The 20,587-nt window shown below is 34.6% G+C and overlaps 2 protein-coding genes across 4 annotated transcripts in view; one reads left to right on the plus strand and one right to left on the minus strand.

The window, feature by feature from the left end:
* Nucleotides 1–20,587, minus strand: part of LOC148608732 (cysteine--tRNA ligase, cytoplasmic-like) — a 169,518-nt gene that overhangs the window by 29,900 nt on the left and 119,031 nt on the right. For both annotated transcript variants that reach the window (XM_088596443.1, XM_088596444.1), the window contains 4 exons: nt 5,004–5,092; nt 2,606–2,702; nt 1,576–1,674; nt 647–796 (listed from right to left, as the gene is read on the minus strand). In XM_088596443.1, coding sequence (XP_088452569.1) covers nt 647–796; nt 1,576–1,674; nt 2,606–2,702; nt 5,004–5,092 — 435 coding nt within the window. The remainder of the gene's footprint in view (nt 1–646; nt 797–1,575; nt 1,675–2,605; nt 2,703–5,003; nt 5,093–20,587) is intronic.
* Nucleotides 5,982–19,471, plus strand: LOC148608733 (uncharacterized). 2 transcript variants are annotated; one of them, XM_088596441.1, is made up of 4 exons: nt 5,982–6,095; nt 12,504–13,455; nt 16,299–17,560; nt 18,032–19,471. In XM_088596441.1, the coding sequence occupies exons 2-4, from the start codon at nt 12,511–12,513 to the stop codon at nt 19,314–19,316; spliced, it is 3,492 nt and encodes a 1,163-aa protein (XP_088452567.1). In that variant the 5' UTR covers nt 5,982–6,095; nt 12,504–12,510; the 3' UTR covers nt 19,317–19,471. The 2 variants fall into 2 exon arrangements, with proteins under 2 accessions (XP_088452567.1, XP_088452566.1); XM_088596440.1 differs by lacking the exon at nt 5,982–6,095 and adding an exon at nt 6,168–6,254.

Below are 20,587 nucleotides of genomic sequence, written 5' to 3' on the forward strand. Positions count from 1 at the left end.
AAGAAATAAAAAAAATGTAATCCAGGGGCAAAGACCAGACATGGAAGAGTAATCAAAGGAACCAAGCTAATAGTAGAAATAAAAAAAATGTAATCCAGGGACAAAGACCAGACATGGAAGAGTAATCAAGGGAACCAAGCTAATAGTAGAAATAAAAAAAATGTAATCCAGGGACAAAGACCAGACATGGAAGAGTAATCAAGGGAACCAAGCTAATAGCAGAAATGAAAAAAAAATGTAATCCAGGGACGAAGACCAGACATGGAAAACAGTCATACACAACAAAGAACATAAAATAACCAAACATAATACATACAAGGCAAAAAAAGTAAAAAAGCGACTCGGACACTAAAAACCAGATACACCGGTAGGGTGCTCCTGGTCCATGCAAAAACACATGATGTAATATCAATAATCTGTCGACAAACATTGTGAGTGTCACTGACTTCATTATCAAAAGACTACTTTAATAATTGATTTTGAGTGTTATGAAATGACAAAGTTATCATTTGGTTATGAAACCCTTTGCCAAATACTAAAATTTGCAAATTTGGCCATAAAAGGGGGGGGGAGATGACTGAAGGGGGCATAAAAATGGTATTTTACTATACATGCAAATATTCTTCCTAAATTAATTTATTATTACCTGTCTAGCTCTCTCTACTTCATCTTGACCTTTATGGTTATCTAGTACAGCCTCAAATTCTGTCAGCGCTGTATTGACCTTCTTTGTCATTCTGTCGTACATAGCCTTTTTATCTGCATCTGTTTCTGCCTTCACTTTCTCAGAAAATGGCTGGAATAAATAGAACTTTATAAAGTTACTGACTTAAATAAATAGTACTGCTAATGTGTACATTAAGTACCAAGATTTTGGTGAAAGTAAGGTTTCATCAAAATCCATTGGAAAATTAAAAACAGTTAAGTTGCAAGGTATATGAGTGGGTGAACAGACACACAAACCAACAAACATAGTGAGCCCTACATCCCAAAAAAATTGTTTGCATTGCAAAAATAAAAGTTTAAATAATTGGGATCTTAGTCAGATTTTTCTTTGCTATAATGAGCATTCCTTTAAAGTATTGTATCACCTTTCCATTTGATTTCCCTTATCATCTTTTCAATAGTTGGCTTAAGTACAGTCTAAATTTGAAGTCAAATTCTGGTAACAAAAATGCTTAAGATTCTAACTATACATGTATAAATATCTGAATGTGAGGAGTGCCCACTGATTGTGAGACAGTCCCTGAGAGGTTGAGATTAGTCACCGTTGAGGATCAGGGGGTTAATATTTCAACAATATGAAAGAAATAAGTGAGCACCCTCAAATACCCCATTAATTGAAGGTACAAATAAAACAATTTGGTGACCTGTGACTGTATGATGTTTCAGTACTGCATTTCAGGAAACAAAATTGAAAGGAGGATAATTTCCAGATAATGTGTACATATTGTGTCCTTACTGTGTTCCAAGTTTTATTCTATTATCATTAGTTTGAGAGGAGTTGTGATGACAAAAAGAAGACTGACAGAAAAACATGTCAAGAATATTATTGCTAGGGATATAATTACAAACCTTCATTGCTTCAACTGTGTCGTCCAGTATCTTCTTCCATGGAGGATTCTCACTCATATACTTCTCTAACAGATATGTCTGACGAGCTCTTTTAATTATCTATAAAAATAATTGAAAAGCCCTGCTATGAGAATTCATATTACTAGTTTGTAATGAAGTCTTTCTTATTTTATCCCTGGCAAATTTTGGTAAAATTTTATCCAACTCCAGTGAGAAATGCAGACCAAGTGTGAGTGTGTTTATTAAGTAAGTTTTGAAAAAAAATATTAATTTCTAAGGAAAATAACAATATTAGCTGATCATGGTTGATCTTTGTTCAAGTGACTTTTGGCACAATATTTTACCAAATCCACTGTAAATGTAGGCCTGACAGTGCTTCCAAAAGTAATTTTGAAGAAATATCAAATTTCAAGGGAGATAATTCTCACATTAACAGGCTGTTATCATTGCTTTTTAACATGTCAGTGATTCTCATGGCAGTAACATTTAGTATAAATTGTATCAAAAATCCAAGCAGAAAAAATGTAGGCCTGATAGCAAGATGTGATATATGGAAGCCCAGAATATTAAGTCACAATAATGACAATAATGTCAACCATGGAAAAATAACAATATGAATTGGAGAATCATATCAACTCCATGAGAAAAACAAATCTAAAGATTTTCTTAAGAATTATAGACTGCTAGTATGTATTGGACAACATGACAGGTATTGTGAAACAAACTGTTAAGACAAAGCCAATCTTGTCCTTGGTTATTTATGGTCAAAATCATTATGAAACTATCCAAAGGGTTGGACAAAAGGTGACTATGAGACCATGAAGAAAGAATATTTTGTGGTCATATAAATATAACAGAAAAACTAGAAAGATTACCTCCAAATGACAGACAAAGGATCTAACATTGTCAAAAAAAAAAAAAAAAAAAAAAAAAAAAAAAAAAACAGACCAAAAATACAGGGGGCCAATACAAGTATCTCTTTTTCTTAAAACACTTTTTGCTAGATTCTAAATATCATACATAATCTCACCTTGTCATCAATATCTGTTATGTTCATGCAGTAGAAAACTTCATACTTAAAGTAGTCCTGTAAAACTCGCCGTAAAATGTCAAATGATATGTAGGATCTGGAACAACAAAAATATCGCCAGTAGAGCAAAAAATAGGTTTCATAACGAGTGAAAGTTGAATATCGCAAAATATCAACTCAAGTTTTTAATTTAAAATCTAAACAAACAAGCCCTGGCAAGTTCATTATGATGTTGAATTTAAATAATGCAAGTATTTTGAAATATTCCAATTTCAAGAATAATAAAACCTTTTTTGCTATGATTCCTCGGACATATTTTTCTGCTTGACATATGGCACCTTTCATGGCATTAATTTTAGTGATCGCCTGTCTATGATGTCACCAGTTGTTACAGGAGTACAATGTAAAGAACATCACAGTGTCACTTTTGACCAATCAGATTTTTTGCATCACAATCACACAAACACCAATTACAAAGGGAAATTTTTCCTATCACTAGTTCATATCACATTGTCCCATGGTGTGAAATATTTAGCCATCCAAGAATTAGATAAAACAACCAAATAATAGAGAAAGACAACAAATTATATCAACAGTAGAGCAAGCAGCAAACCAGGCTCCTGGCACTGATCCATCAAGCTCGTCATATTCAGCAAGCAGCAAACTAGGCTCCTGGCACTGATCCATCAAGCTCGTCATATTCAGCAAGAAACAAACCAGGCTCCTGGCACTGATCCATCAAGCTCGTCATATTCAGCAAGCAGCAAACTAGGCTCCTGGCACTGATCCATCAAGCTCGTCATATTCAGCAAAAAGCAAACCAGGCTCCTGGCACTGATCCATCAAGCTCGTCATATTCAGCAAGAAACAAACCAGGCTCCTGGCACTGATCCATCAAGCTCGTCATATTCAGCAAAAAGCAAACCAGGCTCCTGGCACTGATCCATCAAGCTCGTCAAATTCAGCAAGAAACAAACCAGGCTCCTGGCACTGATCCATCAAGCTCGTCATATTCAGCAAGAAACAAACCAGGCTCTTGGCACTGATCCACGTTCGTCATATTCAGCAAGAAGCAAACCAGGCTACTGGCACTGATCCACGTTCGTCATATTCAGCAAGAAGCAAACCAGGCTCCTGGCACTGATCCATGTTTGTCATATTCAGCAAGAAGCAAACCAGGCTCTTGGCACTGATCCACGTTCGTCATATTCAGCAAGAAGCAAACCAAGCTCCTGGCACTGATCCATCAAGCTTGTCATATTCAGCAAGAAACAAACCAGGCTCCTGGCATCGATCCACGTTCGTCATATTCAACAAGAAGCAAACCAGGCTCCTGGCACTGATCCACGTTTATCATATTCAGCAAGAAGCAAACCAGGCTCCTGGCACTGATCCACTTTCGTCATATTCAGCAAGAAGCAAACCAGGCTCTTGGCACTGATCCACGTTCTTCATATTCAGCAAGAAGCAAACCAAGCTCCTGGCACTGATCCATCAAGCTCGTCATATTCAGCAAGAAACAAACCAGGCTCCTGGCACTGATCCACGTTCGTCATATTCAGCAAGAAGCAAACCAGGCTCCTGGCACTGATCCATCAAGCTCGTCATATTCAGCAAAAAGCAAACCAGGCTCCTGGCACTGATCCATCAAGCTCGTCATATTCAGCAAGAAGCAAACCAGGCTCCTGGCACTGATCCACGTTCGTCATATTCAGCAAGAAGCAAACCAGGCTCCTGGCACTGATCCATCAAGCTCGTCATATTCTACAAGCTCAGCTAATGGACGGTATATTGATAAGAATTACGTTTGTTTGGTATCAATTTTCAGTCTTTATTTGGCAAAGTTTTTTTCATAATATTAATGCACCAAATTATTACATTGATAAACATCAAAGATATTTTGAATCAAAAAAATTTAATGACTTTTTTGATAATGTATATAACCAGTAGTACCTTCACACTATCTGAAGATTTCATACAATCTGGAATGCTTGTCATGTGCATATTTAATATAAACATTTTCTTTGTCACATGTAAAAGAAAAGTCTCCTGTCCTTTGATCATATCTATAATATCTACTAGAAATACAGAGTGGAAGATCACAAAAAAAATATCTCCCCTTGCAAGCATCTGACAATAATAATACAATATCCTAGAATTAGTACATATTATTTGTGAACATTGTCCCAAGCAGGTATCACATTGACTTAATATTGTCAATATATTGGGATTACATAGTTATTTGCATTGTCCAATATATCAGGATTATATAGCACAGCTCATTACAAAGTATTTGAAATTATACAGTACAAATGTACCTGGCATGGCAAACTTAAATGTATTCAATTAATATAGTACCTGGCACGACAAACTTAAATGTATTCAATCAATGAAGTACCTGGCATGACCCATATGTGATGCATCATAGACTGTTGGTCCACAACTGTACCATAGCACCCGTCTTCCATTCTGTGGCACAAATACTTCCTGGTAAAACAAAGTGAAGTTTAAAACATTATCAAACATGAAAATTCAGTTAATACAACATGGATGCCTAGATTGATATTGAACTGCATTCATTTCAGAGCTCATATCAATGTACCCTTTATCAAAGTGTAAAAGTGTAACAAGTTTCGTGGTGTGTGTAACAAGAACCTCTGTGCAAATGTGTAACAAGTAACACTGAGCACATGCCTAACAAGTATCATGCAGCACATGCTTCACAAGTTTCATGAAGTACATATGTAACAAGAACTACTCTACATGTGTAACAACTATCATGGAGCACATGATTATCAAGTTTCGTGGAGTACACATGTAACAAGAACTACTGTGCACATGTGCAACAAGTATCATGGAGCACAAAAGTAAAAAAAAAGGGTCATGGAACACATGTTTAACAAGTATCATGAAGTACATATGTAACCAAACAAAACTAGTGTGCACATGTATAACCAGTACCATGGAGCACATGTTACCAAATATAATGATATTTTGATGCATTCTTCATAAGAAAAAAGATTAAATGCCACCCTGCACAGGACAGATGAACAGACCAAAAACTCTATCAGCTCCTACTTGTTTGGTTACTTATTATAATTTGGTAGTACTGCTTGTTGGGTACTGGTACACATACTAATTTATTGGTCAAACCATCAATTCAAATTTCCAATGAAATGTAAAATTATCATTTAAAACTTAAAAAGAGCTCCACTGAAATTAAAACAAATACAAATAAATTCAGAAATTTGTAAACTAACAATGTTTTGACAATCCATGAAAATTTTTATCCATAATAAGTGGTCTAATTATAAAAAATATAAATGAATGTTCCTTCTACTGTTGATTCATATCCTGAGATCAACACGATACCCCGACCTTTGACCTCAACACAAATGTCAATCATATACAGGAAATTTGTATATCAATATCAGACAAAGTAGATTTTGTCTGCAAAAATCAAGCCAAGACAAGGAGATTTTCATCCAAGGTAAGGTTATGTATTTTTACAGAATGAAGGGGAAACATTATTTTTACCTTTGACCTCAACACAAATGTCAATCATATACAGGAAATTTGTATATCAATATTAGACAAAGTAGATTTTGTCTGCAAAAATCAAGCCGAGACAAGGAGATTTTCATCCAAGGTAAGGTTATGTATTTTTACAGAATGAAGGGGAAACATTATTTTTTAAAAACTTTGAAGTTACATTATTTTTAACACAACACACAAGACATCTGCTCTCTAGGGCAAACAAAATCAATGCTTTGGTCACCTAAAAATCAAGTAAACGAAGAAAAATCCATGGAAAAAAATTTCAGCAAACACAGAAAAATCCAGTAAAAAAACAAATCCACCAAACAAAGAAAAATCCAGGAAAAAACAAATCCAACAAACACACAAAAATCCAGGGAAAAAACAAATCCAGCAAACACAGAAAAATCCAGGGAAAAAACAATCCAGCAAACACAGAAAAATCCAGGGAAAAAACAATCCAGCAAACAAAGAAAAATCCAGGAAGCACAGAAAAAATCCAGCAATCAGAATATGATACTTTAATAAAAAAGACAATGATATGATATTATAATAAAATAAATACCACATTATGATATTATAATAAAAGTACCATAATATGATATTATAATAAAAAATAACATAAAATGATACTATAATAAAAAATATTACAATGTTATAATAAAAAGACCATGATATCATACAACAAAAACACCATGCTTTTTTCAGCGATTTTGAATGAGATAAATACACCAACTGGGCATATTTAGCTATGATCGATGCATTTGATTTTTAATTGACAATATTTATAATTTTTTTCGGTAAAACTCTATACAGACAGGTTGTTGGTGCTCCAAAGGGGACATATTGTGCTCCTCTCATAGCTGATTTGTTCCTTTACCGTTACCAATGACAGTTCATGGCTAAACTCTAAAAAATCCTTCAAAACATGATCTCTTGCATGAATTTAATACATTGTAATACTTTTAGATATCTTGATGATATTTTGGATGTAAATAATCCTAACTTTGAAAAATGATGTTCAAAACTACCCACAAAAAAAAAAAAAATTACAACAGTTTGATAAGAGGAAATACTTGATGTATTTACACTATCAAAAAGGGACTTGCCACCATCTGCATGATTCACAAAGGAACTTGTACTTATCATTCAATTAAGTCAAAGAATAGTCAAATACACCATATGACCGCCAATATTTGGCATCTACAAAGAATGTATAGCCACTGATATTTCCAAAAAATTATTCATACTTGGCAATGCTTCATCATAATTGTTTTCACATCATCAAACATATAAGCCATAAGCCAATTCAAAGCTCAAAAATAAAGTTTCCTAAAAAAAAATCCTTTTCACAGTGTTGCTAACCAAATTTGGTAGCTTTTAGGCCATTTCCAGGCCTTGACTATTTTTTACAAAATGGAGTCTTCGATCAAAATAAAATCATTAGTACACATAGTATATGAACGTTCATCAAAAACATATCCTTCATAAATCATTCTTGGGATGGCATTATAATTGTTATTTAAACAAGTTCACATCATAAAGGGATGCTTTAAATACCATATCTTTTTCTCAGAACACAAAATTAGGTTTGAATAAGTCAGACTGATAATTGAAATGCCCTACTGTTGAATTACAGTGTCTCTTCATGAGGATAAATGGGATAATGACAGCATAGTAATTACACATATGTTCAATAGCAGAAAAGCCATGTACAAGGTTTTTTTCCCTATAATGCTGATGCAAAAACAGATATCAATCTTAAAGTTGGAGACATATACTCCAAATTATATAGTAATCTTCCTATAGTGGTTGGTAGAATCATATCAAAATTTCATAACAATTGGTCAACCACAACAAAAGTTATCGCACAAAAACGAAGTTTCTATGGACGACGACAACCATGAAGAGGATGACAGTGCCATACCAATATACGACCACAAATGTTTTGTGGTTGTATAAAAAGTAGATTTTTTGACCCTTTGACCCCTTATAACTCAGCTGTAAGAGGTATCTGAAATCTGATTGAGAAACCCAGGCACAGATTTTCATAAGGTATTTAGTAAAAGAAATTTTTGAAATAGGACCAAAAAATTGTCTGGACAATTAACTAATTAATTAATTGAATTTGTTTCTGAAAGCCATACTATTCATAAGATATAGATAATAGCCATAAATAATGCTCTATTTATTCCTAAACCTAAGACAGAACTTAGTTTACTCTGCCCCATGTCATTGGAATATCCTCTCAAATGAATAAGAAGTGCAAAAGGAATAAGTCTTTCTTTTGATTACCGCTATAACCTTGGTTCCCTTGATTACTCTTTCACACCACTGGGTCAATACCGCTGCCGGTAGATTTTGTCCCGTAGGATATCATCAACCCAGTAATACAATTTTATGGTTTTAACAAGAGGAATGAAAGAAAAACTGGCTCGGACGTCGCCCAGTATAAAAAGGTCCAAACCTGACAGCAGATCGGACACTCTGTTGTCTTGTAAGAATGTGGTGTCCCCAGATGGGAATCTTAGCATACTCACATCTGGTATGGATAGTGCCCCGACAATTCCAACTAAAAGTAACCAATCACATATTCAGTCTGCAGATCATCTATTCAAGTACAAAAATTCTGACTATTTCAAAATAATCAAACCATGTTCTATCACTTTAAATGATATATTTGACTACAACGATGACAAACCACATTGTACTATATCAAAATGTGGTATTAAAAATTGCAAAAACATGCAATATTCTAATAAACAACTCTTACTTCTCTAGTTCCCTTACAAACAAAACCTTCCATACAAGAAGTCACGATGACTTAAGTTGCAAATTAACAAACTTAATATATGGATTAGAATGCAACTTATGCGGTCTAATACATGTCGGTGAAACAAAAGAATGTGCAGTCATCGTTCGGGAATAAATACCACCAAATTCCCTACAGTTTATCAACATTTTAATCAACAAGATCATTCAATCTTCTCTATGAAAGTTCGTATTTTAGAAAAAAATTACCATCCTACGAATAGTCCCGTTCTAAGTAAAAACTATTGTAGGGAAAGAGAGGAGTACTGGATATGCAGACTAGGCACTGCAATACCTTATGGATGCAATGATAACATCAAAAGTATAGGAAACCTTTCAAGCCAATATAACATTAGCATAAATGTGATGAATTTATTTAACAAAACTCCAAGATGGGAAAGGAGTCATGGCCATCGCCACTATACGTCACCTAAGTTACATGATGTCTCAATAGATGTTCTCCTTCCTTTCATACAAAAACCTCTTGGACTTCATCACATTAGAACCAAACTCTATTCTATACCTCTCACTCTACTACACTCCCTTTACAAAACAAGTCTTGACACTCCTGTTTCTGACCCTACCTCATCATTATACAGACTTGTTGCCATAATTTTAGATATTGGTTTCTACAGACTCTTTAAACCAGTTTGTGTGAAAAATCAACATGAAGAAAAACGATCATTTCTACCACTACCATTTGTCAACAAAGGTATAAATGCAATTAATTTAGCTAACATCCTCCATCACAAAAATGTTACCAACAAAATTCCCCCATATTTCAAAGACAAATCCATACCAATTATTTCATATCCCTATACTTCACCCATTGCATCCAAAATTTTCAATTATAAAAGGCTATTGCAGAACCTCAAGATTGAGACTTCAAAGATAAACCACATGACTGTTCTTGCAAAAACTCTCCATTCAAATATGATCCTTCCGGTCACATCATTACGGGAGATTTGTCCATCATCGAAAACAAATCTCTGCGTAATATCCTTTCTAAAGGTCCCAAGTACTGTGAACCATGCTCCATAAACTGGAATTATAACTTTAAAGTTCTTATGGATTCCGTGGAGGACCACACAAGAAAATGGATAAAACGAGAACAAGAAGACATTCATTCTCTGTCAGAGTGGTTAAAGGCCGTGAGGTCCTTATTTTGAAACGAATGAAAGTTTTAAGTAGGTCAATGAGTGCCAATGCTACATCAGTTTTCAAGGACCCTGATGTAGCAAAAACATTGTCTACTATACATGACAAATATATTGTCGTACCAGCAGAAAAAGCCCAAAACAACATTGTTTTTGTCTGCAAAAAAGTTTTACATCCAATGTTTATTATCAGAGGTAGACGTAGAAAATAATAGCAGTAATAAGACCTATACTGCTACCACACTCTCCAAAGAAGAGATTGTGGAAAACCATAAATCTGTACTATCCTCTTTTGGTCTCTCTACCAAGGACAACGACTGTGATTTACTGTCTATGTACTGGATTCCTAAACTCCACAAGAATCCATACAAACAACGTTACATAGCTGCATCTGCAAAATGTACCATCAAACCTCTTCAAAACTTTTCACTTCTATACTCACAGCTGTATAAGAGGGTTTGCAGTCCTACCACAACACTTGTTACTCCAGTAGTGGTATTAATTCAATGTGGATCCTGAAAAATCCAAAAGATCTTTTGGAGACAATCAGTTCAAAACTATTATCAGAATATAATAGCATTAAAACCTATGATTTTTCAACACTGTATACTTCTATTCCACATACTCAGTTAAAATCACGACTTAAAAACATTATACATCATTGTTTTTCCAAAAAAGATGGTACACCTAGATACAAATACATAGTTTTTGGTAGAGATTCCTCATACTTTGTAAGAAATAACTCTAAATCATCTTCCAAATATACAGAAGAAGATGTTTACAAAATGCTGGAATTTTTAATCGACAACATATTTGTCCAGTGTGGTGGGCGCGTTTTCCAACAAATGGTCGGCATTCCAATGGAAACAAATTGTTCTCCTCTACTTGCTGACCTATTCCTTCACAATTATGAGGCTATCTTTATAGCTGATCTGATCCGAAAGAAAGAATATCGTTTAGCTAGATCCTTTAATCTCAGTTTCCACCATACAGATGACGTATTATCTTTAAACAATCCTAATTTTGGGATTTTTTTTTTTTTGATACATCGCATCTATTCCAAAGAACTTGAGATAAAGGACACTATAAAGTCAGCCTCATATCTTGACCTACGCTTAGAAATTGATGGTAAAGGAAAACTATTGACCAAACTTTACGACAAACGTGATGACTTTTCATTCAAAATTGTCAACTTTCCTTTCATCTGTGGCAACATCCCTTCAGCACCTGAGTACAGAGTGTTCATATCACAACTCATATGTTATGCCAGAGCTTGCCGAGACTATGCAGACCTTTTGTATCGTGCTAGAATTCTAACCATTTTTTTGGTAAGAAAGTTTTTTTTCCCTAAATCCCAGTCATAAAAATTTGGATGTTTAGAAAATGCGAATAAAAGCATTAGTGTTATAAAATATTGAAAATTCTTTTTTTTTTTTTTTCATCTTTAAATTATTTAACTCGAAAAGTGTGCACAGTTTCTTTTTTCCATTAATGTACATTTATATATTCTTTGAATCCTTGGGAGACACATTCTTTGTATGAGCCGTGGCTCCAAGGGTCTCCAGGGTTAACAGGTTTCATTTTGTTGATGTTTTGATGCATGCATGCCAAATTTCACAATTTGATGTCAATAGACTATGTATTTTACTCCTTATTCCCTCCAAAGACATAAAATTAAATTGTCGACCTAAATTCAGATAAATCTACATAAGATACTTGTCCTGTTTAACTATTTTTATTCATGAATATCAGTTCTTCAGAAATCAGGCCAAAAATTTGTCTAGTTTCCTGCTTTTATTTTGGTGCCTTCCCTAAGCATTTAATGGCTTTTTTGGCTCAAACATCATAAAAGTCTAGAGTCTTACCTCATTGAACATACAATGTTTTTGAAAAGTAAAATCATTATATTTTTCTTGCTGGTAGCAGAAAACAAAACTGCTATTATTATAATTATTATTATTATTTTTTATTTTATTTTATTTTATTTTATTTTATTTCTTTTGGTAATTTTATTTTATTATTTTTTTGGGGGGTGGGGGGAGGTGGGGGGCTTACTTCCAAAATATGGATATCTGAATGAATTGTCCAGCATGAAACTAATAGATTCAGGAAGTTGAAGCCCTGTTAGGCAGAATTTTTTTCCATTCAACAAAGATTCAAAATGATTTTTAAAACAAGTGTTTTAGTCATGGAAAATGTGATTAAACCAATTCTGTGAGAAAAGAGGTGAGGGTCAATACTAATGAGTTACGTCTTTCTTACAAATGAGGAGAGGAGGGTAAAGTTTGAAAAAAGGGGGAGGGTCAAATTTCACTTAGTTATTTACAAGACTAAGTTCACATGTCAACAAAATATCCATATCCATATTTAATTTGTAATATTTGTTCCAACAGAAAAGCCATGTACAAGGTTTCTTTTTCCTATAATGCTGATGCAAAGACAGATATCAATCTTAAAGTTGGAGACATAATCACACAAGTAGAAGATGTTGGAAATGGTTGGTCATTGGGGTATAATGTATCATCAGGTAAAACAGGAACCTTCCCAACAGAATTTATTACAAAAAAGGAATCATTCAAAAACAAATTCAAAAGACTTTCAATGGCAAAGAGATCTTCAGACAAGATTAAACGGTCTCCAGTCAAGGCCAGTGAGGAGACCTTAATCCCCAAGGAAAAGGCAAAGATACCTGACAACATTCTCCACAGAAGACTTACATATTATTCTGGCAATAAGCAGGTAATAAGTGTAAAACTTCCAAATTCTATTATAAGACCAATTAAATTGGCCCAACAAACCATACTTAGGAGTGGGGAAGATAGATTGCTGAGAGATTTGTTTAGGTTTCTTGGTGGGTTAATGGTTAGTGGAGTACTGTTTGTTTTCTTGCGATACAGTTATGACTATACTTCAGAGACATCAGGCTGGATTACCTTGGTGTCTTCTGTACCTATCTGTGTAGGGATGATACTATCAACACATATGCGGTGCATTATACTTTTAATGGTTACAAATCTATTTACTGGTAAAGGCAGGACTGTCCTTCTGTCAATTATTTTTGCCAAACTTTTAGCTGGACCAGTTTTCAATATTGCATATAATGCTCAACAAGCATCTGAATCTATGGCATGTGCCCAGGAACTAATTTACAACCAAACTCATCAACTCAAAAGACAATTAGAGGAGCCGATACGTAGAATTCAACAGACTATATATAATGGACTGGTGAAGGTTAGGGATGTAGCTCAGGGCATCAAGGACTCTATTCAGCCAGTGCTGAATGGAATAGACAGCTTAACAAGTGGGTTGGAAAAAGCTGGAAATGCTTTGAGAACAGTTGCAAAGGTATGTAATACTAGGTCCAGTTCCAAAAATATCTTCGCTCATTACTAGCTGTACTATTTCTTAATCATAAAACTTACTCATGCAATATACCGGTACTAGTGCTGTTCAATCACTAAACTTACACATGTTATATACTAGAGCTGCTTAATCATAAAACTTACACATGTATAAACTAATACTATTTAATCATATAACTTACACATGTATAAACAATACTGCTTAATCATATAACTTACACATGTAATATACAAGTACTCCTGAATCATTAAACTTACACATGCAATAATACTAGTTCTGTTTAATCATAAAACTTATGTTTCCACATGTAATATATTAGTTCTGTTTCAGAGTATCACACAAAGTAACATAGTTTTTATTTAAAAGAGAAAATAAAATGAACAAAGCAAGTAAAGGCTTAAGCCTGGCCTCCCTACCCCTTTGTGATCTTGACAAACCACATATTTTAAAGACTAGGCTGTTGAGAAATCACAAGGTTGTTATAGAAAATGTCAAGGAAAGTCCTATCACTAGAACAATAAGTAAAATATACCCCTAGTTGCTCACCCAAATAAGTCAAAAGAAAAAAAAATACCTTGTGTTTCTGCTAACATAATCTAAAAAAATATGTGTGTTTTTGCTAACATAATCTACAAAAATGCATGTGTATCTGCTAACATAATCTAAAAAATACCTGTGTTTCTATTAACATAATCTAAAAAATACCTGTGTTTCTATTAACATAATCTAAAAAATACCTGTGTTTCTATTATCATAATCTAAAAAATATGTATGTTTCTATTAACATAATCTGCTAAAATTTTAGCACTATAAACAAAAAAGATAAAAATCACAATGACTAATACAAACATAATCATTTTTCCAGAACTGGTTTAAGTGCCAAAGAAGCCCACAATTATTTTCCTAGAAAATCAACAAAAGCGATCAGTTGTGAAAGGAAACTATAACAATGTCAACAAACATTGTTTATTTATCAATTGTTGTCAACAGGAAAGAATGTTTCATGACAGTGATATTATTGTTATATATAAAATAGAAAAATCTAGAGAGCATATGATAGAAGTCCGGAGTGGGTACAAATCTACAATAAGATCATGTGAGATACTATTGCACGTATAGCAGTATGTTTCAGGCTAAAATACTGGTACCAACATAGCCGTGAGCCCGTTTAAGGCTAAAATACTGGTACCAATATAGCCGTGAGCCTGTTTAAGGCTAAGATGCTGGTACCAACATAGCCATGAGTCGGCTTAAGACTAAGATACTGGTACCAACATAGCCGTGAGTCGGCTTAAGGCTAAGATACTGGTACCAACATAGCCGTGAGTCGGCTTAAGGCTAAGATACTGGTACCAACATAGCCGTGAGCCCATTTAAGGCTAAGATACTGGTACCAACATAGCAGTGAGTCGGCTTAAGGCTAAGATACTAGTACCAATATAGCAGTGAGTCCATTTAAGGCTAAGATACTGGTACCAATATAGCAGTGAGTCGGCTTAAGGCTAAGATACTGGTACCAACATAGCCGTGAGCCCATTTCAGGCTAAAATACTGTACCAACATAGCTGTGAGCCTGTTTCAGGCTAAGATACTGCTACCAACATAGCCATGAGTCGGCTTAAGGCTACAATACTAGTACCAATATAGCAGTGAGTCCGTTTAAGGCTAAGATACTGGTACTAATATAGCAGTGAGTCAGCTTAAGGCTACAATACTAGTACCAATATAGCAGTGAGTCGGTTTAAGGCTAAGATACTGGTACCAATATAGCAGTGAGCCTGTTTGAGGTTAAGATACTGGTACTAATATAGCAGTGAGTCAGCTTAAGGCTAAAATACTAGTACCAATATAGCATTGAGTCGGTTTAAGGCTAAAATACTGGTACCAATATAGCAGTGAGCCCGCTTAAGGCTAAGCTACTGGTACCAATATAGCAGTGAACCTGTTTAAAGGTGAAATAATTGTGCCAGTATAGCAGTGAGTCTGTATACGCCTAAAATACTGGTAACAGTATAGCAGTGAGTCTGTATATGCCTAAAATACTGATGACAGTATAGCAGAGAGCCTGTTAAAGGGTGAGGTACTAATGTCAATACAGTGTTAAGCCTGTTTAATGGCAAGATACTAATGCCAGTATAGTAGTGAGCATGTACAAGGGTAAAACAATGAGTTCAGTACAGCAGTGAGCCTGTATAAGGGTGAAATAATGGATCCAGTATAGCAGTGTGTTTGTTTCAGGATTGGATGCCAGTACCAGTATAGCCCCTTATTCCAAAACAGGTTAAAATCAAAAGTAATCTTCCTTTTCTGTTTAAAACCTTGTACAATTTTATAAAGATCAACAGACAAATGTTCAATTATAGCATGCAAAGTGTCTACTGACGACAGCAATATCAACAGTGCCATACGACCATAATTTTTGAACCCTTATGGACATTTGTTAAATAAGAAATTTATAAAAAGTTTTATGGCTTATTGCTGGCCCCTACATCCTAACCAAATTGGGCCATAACAGCAAAATCAATTTCAGCCTTTTGCAGTTTAGAATTAACAATACTTAAGTTATCAGACAAAACTGGGTGTGTTTAGAAGTATATGGCAATAACAATGACCTGGAACAGCAAAATACCACTGTATGACTGGTAAACTTTTGTGAAGGTACATAATGAATGAATTCCATAGAAAGGAAAAAAAAGTAGCTTAAAATACTAATAATATAAGACAAAGAAATTTTCTTTTTAACATTCAGTAAAATTTTCTACTAATCATATGAACAGGATTTAGAACTCTATTGTTTATAGACTGACCTTATATTTCTTCAACAGAAATGTTCAAGTGGAGTTGAGTCGGCCAAATCAGAATGTATCAATGGTATCAATGGAGCTAAAAGAACCTGTGAGAGAGAACTCAAGAAACTTGATCCTATTAATCATATCATTAACTTTGGTACAGAAGCTGGCAAATTCATTGGAGAAGCCTTTAAAAAATTATTTGGGAAAAAAAGAAAAAGGAGACAAGCCATGACTGAGCAGGAAAAGGCAGCAATTGAGTCAGCAAAGCAACTTATTGCTAGGGTAGAGAGTAGAAAACACCAGGAAATTAAAATAAATGTCAAACCATCAAAACTAGAATCTAGAACTGTCATTCATAATAAAACACTAGTAATCAGAACAAACAGCAACCCAAAACAGAATACCATAAATAAAAAGGAAACCCACAAAATAACTGGTAGACTAACATCAATATCACACCAACCAACAACAATCAGTCTGCCAATATCACACCAACCAACAACAATAAGTCTGCCAATATCACACCAACCAACAACAATCAGTCTGCCAATATCACACCAAACGACAACAAGCAGTCTGACAACACCAATCCAAACAACAACCAGTAGTATGACAACACCAATCCAACTAACAATTAGCAGTCTGACAACACCACTCCAACAAATAACCAGTAGTCTGACAACACCAATCCAACTAAAAATTAGCAGTCTGACAACACCACTCCAACAAATAACCAGTAGTCTGACAACACCAATCCAAACAACAACCAGTAGTATGACAACACCAATCCAACCAACAACCAGTAGTCTGACAACACCAATCCAAACAACAACCAGTAGTCTGACAACACCAATCCAACAAACTGCCAGTAGTCTGACAACACCAATCCAACAAACAACCAGCAGTCTGACAATATCACTCCAACCAACAACCAGTAGTCTGACAACACCAATGCAAACAACAACCAGTAGTCTAACACCAATCCAACAAACAACCAGTAGTCTGACAACACCAATCCAACAAACAACAACCAGTCTGACAACACCACACCAACCAACAACCAGTAGTCTGACAACACGACTCCAACAAACAACCAGTAGTCTGACAACACCACTCCAACCAACAACCAGTAGTCTGACAACACCACTCCAACCAACAACCAATAGTCTGACAACACCACTCCAACCAACAACCAGTAGTCTGACAACACCACACCAACAAACAACCAGTAGTTTGATAACACCATTCCAACAAACAACACACAGTCTGAGAACACATCAACATTTTCTCCACAGGTTTTTAGAAAAATTATCATCTTATTTGCAAGTTTACACGAACATTTTTACAAAAACTTGATCTTCAATAGCTGTGGAAATACTTTTATTCATGAAAACCAATTTTTGTGTATAAGGGAAGAAACACAAGTCAGTAGATTCTTGAATTCATGGTTTTGAGGTATTCAGTATACACATCAATGAAAATCTCCTTTTTGTTGGGAACCAAATTTCTTGATTTGGCCTACCCACAAAAACCACAAAAATTGGTACCAAACGAGCAATAGTATTTCACAGTAATAACAATCGTAAATACATTGATTAAACATCACATTTCTTTCAAACTGACAATATAAGTAATATAAAAAACTTATCTTATATATTAACATCAGTTTTCCTGTTGTAATTAAATCAATAGTCTCTGCCTCAAATAATAGCTTCAATAACATTATATTAGAATTTGGATTGAATTTCATATACTTTCGATTTCAGACATAAGCGGTTTACTCTACTTGACAAAATCTGCATAGTGTTAGACATCAGTTTCATTTGTCATGTTGTACAGGTCGGAAAGTTTGTAGCCTGTAAACCATTAGAGTTCTTCTCTGACCTAATGGGCCTGACTGCCCATGGCATAAAGGAAGCTGTCTCATCCGTGACCAACTATTTCTACTTTGACTTTGAAGGCAATTATGAATCAAAAGGAAATATTAACTCATCAAAAACTGCAAAACATTTAGTATCTGAGGTACAGGCAGACATTTTGTCTAAATTGGCAGAGTTTTCCAAAAATGCAAGAGTATTTAGATACATATTGAGCATGACCTCATTGATACTCTTCATTAAGTCAGCTATATACCTACGGAAGTTTTTGAGCAAGGACCATTATGACAATTTCTACATAACTACTTCATTTAAGCAATATGACCTTGAATGTAAAGCAAACAGGAACAGATCAGTTCTGCCCCTAAAAAGACGAGAAAGGAGCAAGTATGTAGACACAAGGTCTCCCTTTCTGGTGTCTAAAGAGATTGCTCACTTCAAACAGGGGTTTGGGAAGGTATTAATTCATCTCCTAATTGCAGCAGTAATTATAGCCTTTGATTACACCTTGTACTTTGTTCTCAGCTTGATTGATCGCTATGGAAACCTGAATATAAACATTGGAGGCAATAGCAAACATGAAGTGGCAGTTGATGGGAAAGGCTTTATAGCTGCTTATTTAAGGGCTTTTTTAAGTACAATAGACTTAAACACAGACTTTAATGTCCAATTTAACCTGTCAACATGTATCCCAAAGGTAAGCAAACCTAATGAGGACAACATCTACATTTTTAGTTTTCTTTACTTCTTTGGATTTATTTTTGTTGTCATGCAGGCATATGGTCTACGGTTGAGATGCAAAATTGCAACATTTTTTTATCCAGAAAGAGATGAAGAGAGAAACAAGTTCCTCCAAGAAAAGATCTGTCTCAAGAGAAAATCTTATTTTAGTTGGATGAGACAACACATACTCTCAAGGAATAAACAATTTCATATTGAAAATAGAATCACTATTCGTGGCTGGCTTCAATATAAATATCCTGTCTATGCCCGATTCTTCAGCTTTTGCCTTCCAACAAAAAAGCAGTGCCTGAACTGTGATGTGGACTATGATGGAAAAAAAAGATTTTCAGTCTGTCCTGTCTGTAATTCAAACTACTGTGAGGAATGCTTTATTCATGAAATGAAAAATAACTGTGTTGTATGTGATACTAGGAATAAATCAAGAAAATAGGACAATTGCTTAAACAAAATAGAAGGGAAACTAGTATTGGTCAAAAGGACCATTTCTTGTATTGTTTGTAAATAATAAAGCCATTGAATGATTATGATTTGTACCACATAGGACCATTCCTTGTATTGTCTGTAAATAATAAAGCCATTGAATTATTTGTCTCACAATGGACCATTTTTTTCATTGCTTGTACAAGAACTAAAATTGCAACTAAGAACAGTGGAAACTAGAAATATGGTGAGCAAAGCTCAACACTGCTTCAAATGTAAAAGTTTGCATTCTGCTCACATTGAAGTAATCCTTTATACAGTACCTCGACTGATCCATGCAACAAATATTGCCATCGGTCATCGATCAGTTTCCGGTCAGTCATCGATCTGTCAAACCGATCGATTAAACCTGTGATCGCATCATGTGACCACAGAGCGATCATTGTATTTTACAGTTTTTATTGTTTTCTTTGTCAATTTTACACATATTTACATAATGTAATAGATTTAAACATTAATTTATACTTTTATTTTACATTTATTTCATTTCAAACAGATCTTACGTCGTTTTATATAACAAAACTGTGATCAGATCGGTCACCGGTCAGCGATCCATCAGTCAACGGTCATCAATCCGTCAAATTATGGCACGGATCGGTTCAAGGACTGTATTCCTTCATGCAGATCTACATCTACTTTCCTATACAATAACATCTAACTCCTTTAAATTAAGGAGGAGTTGAGCTTACAAGGTTTGTAACATGTAAAACCCATAATTTGGATTATCTCCCTTTGGACAGTTTTTATATTCGTTCATGCACATCTACATATGATACTCAACCTTCCTATAAAATTTCATCTAAATCCCTTGAGCAATTGTGCTCACAAGGATTTAATATGTAAAACCTTGAACTAAGATGAACTCCCTATGGAGTCTGCCAACAGTATTTATATTCTTTCATGCACATCTACATTTGATACTAAACCTTCAAAGTTTCATCAATAAAGCAGTTTAGTAGCAGTTGTGCTTACAAGGAATGTGGCCAAACGGAGGGAAAGATAGACAGACAGGGTGATTCCTATATACCCAGGGGGTATAATTAGCCTATCATTCATAAAGTAAAATGTTCAACGATCTAATGCCTCTGTAGTTTTATTTCAACCAGGTACATGACCTTCAAAGTCATGTTTAGTGAGTAAATAAAATGCAAACAAATAAAACCCAATATTTTAAAATTAGTTTATCATCATAATTTGACCTCACCAAGCATGAAATTGAAC

Source organism: Perna viridis, chromosome 8 (genome assembly GCF_037379345.1).
Source record: "Perna viridis isolate PV_CMFRI_1.1 ecotype Kerala chromosome 8, ASM3737934v1, whole genome shotgun sequence".
NCBI lineage: Eukaryota > Metazoa > Mollusca > Bivalvia > Mytilida > Mytilidae > Perna > Perna viridis.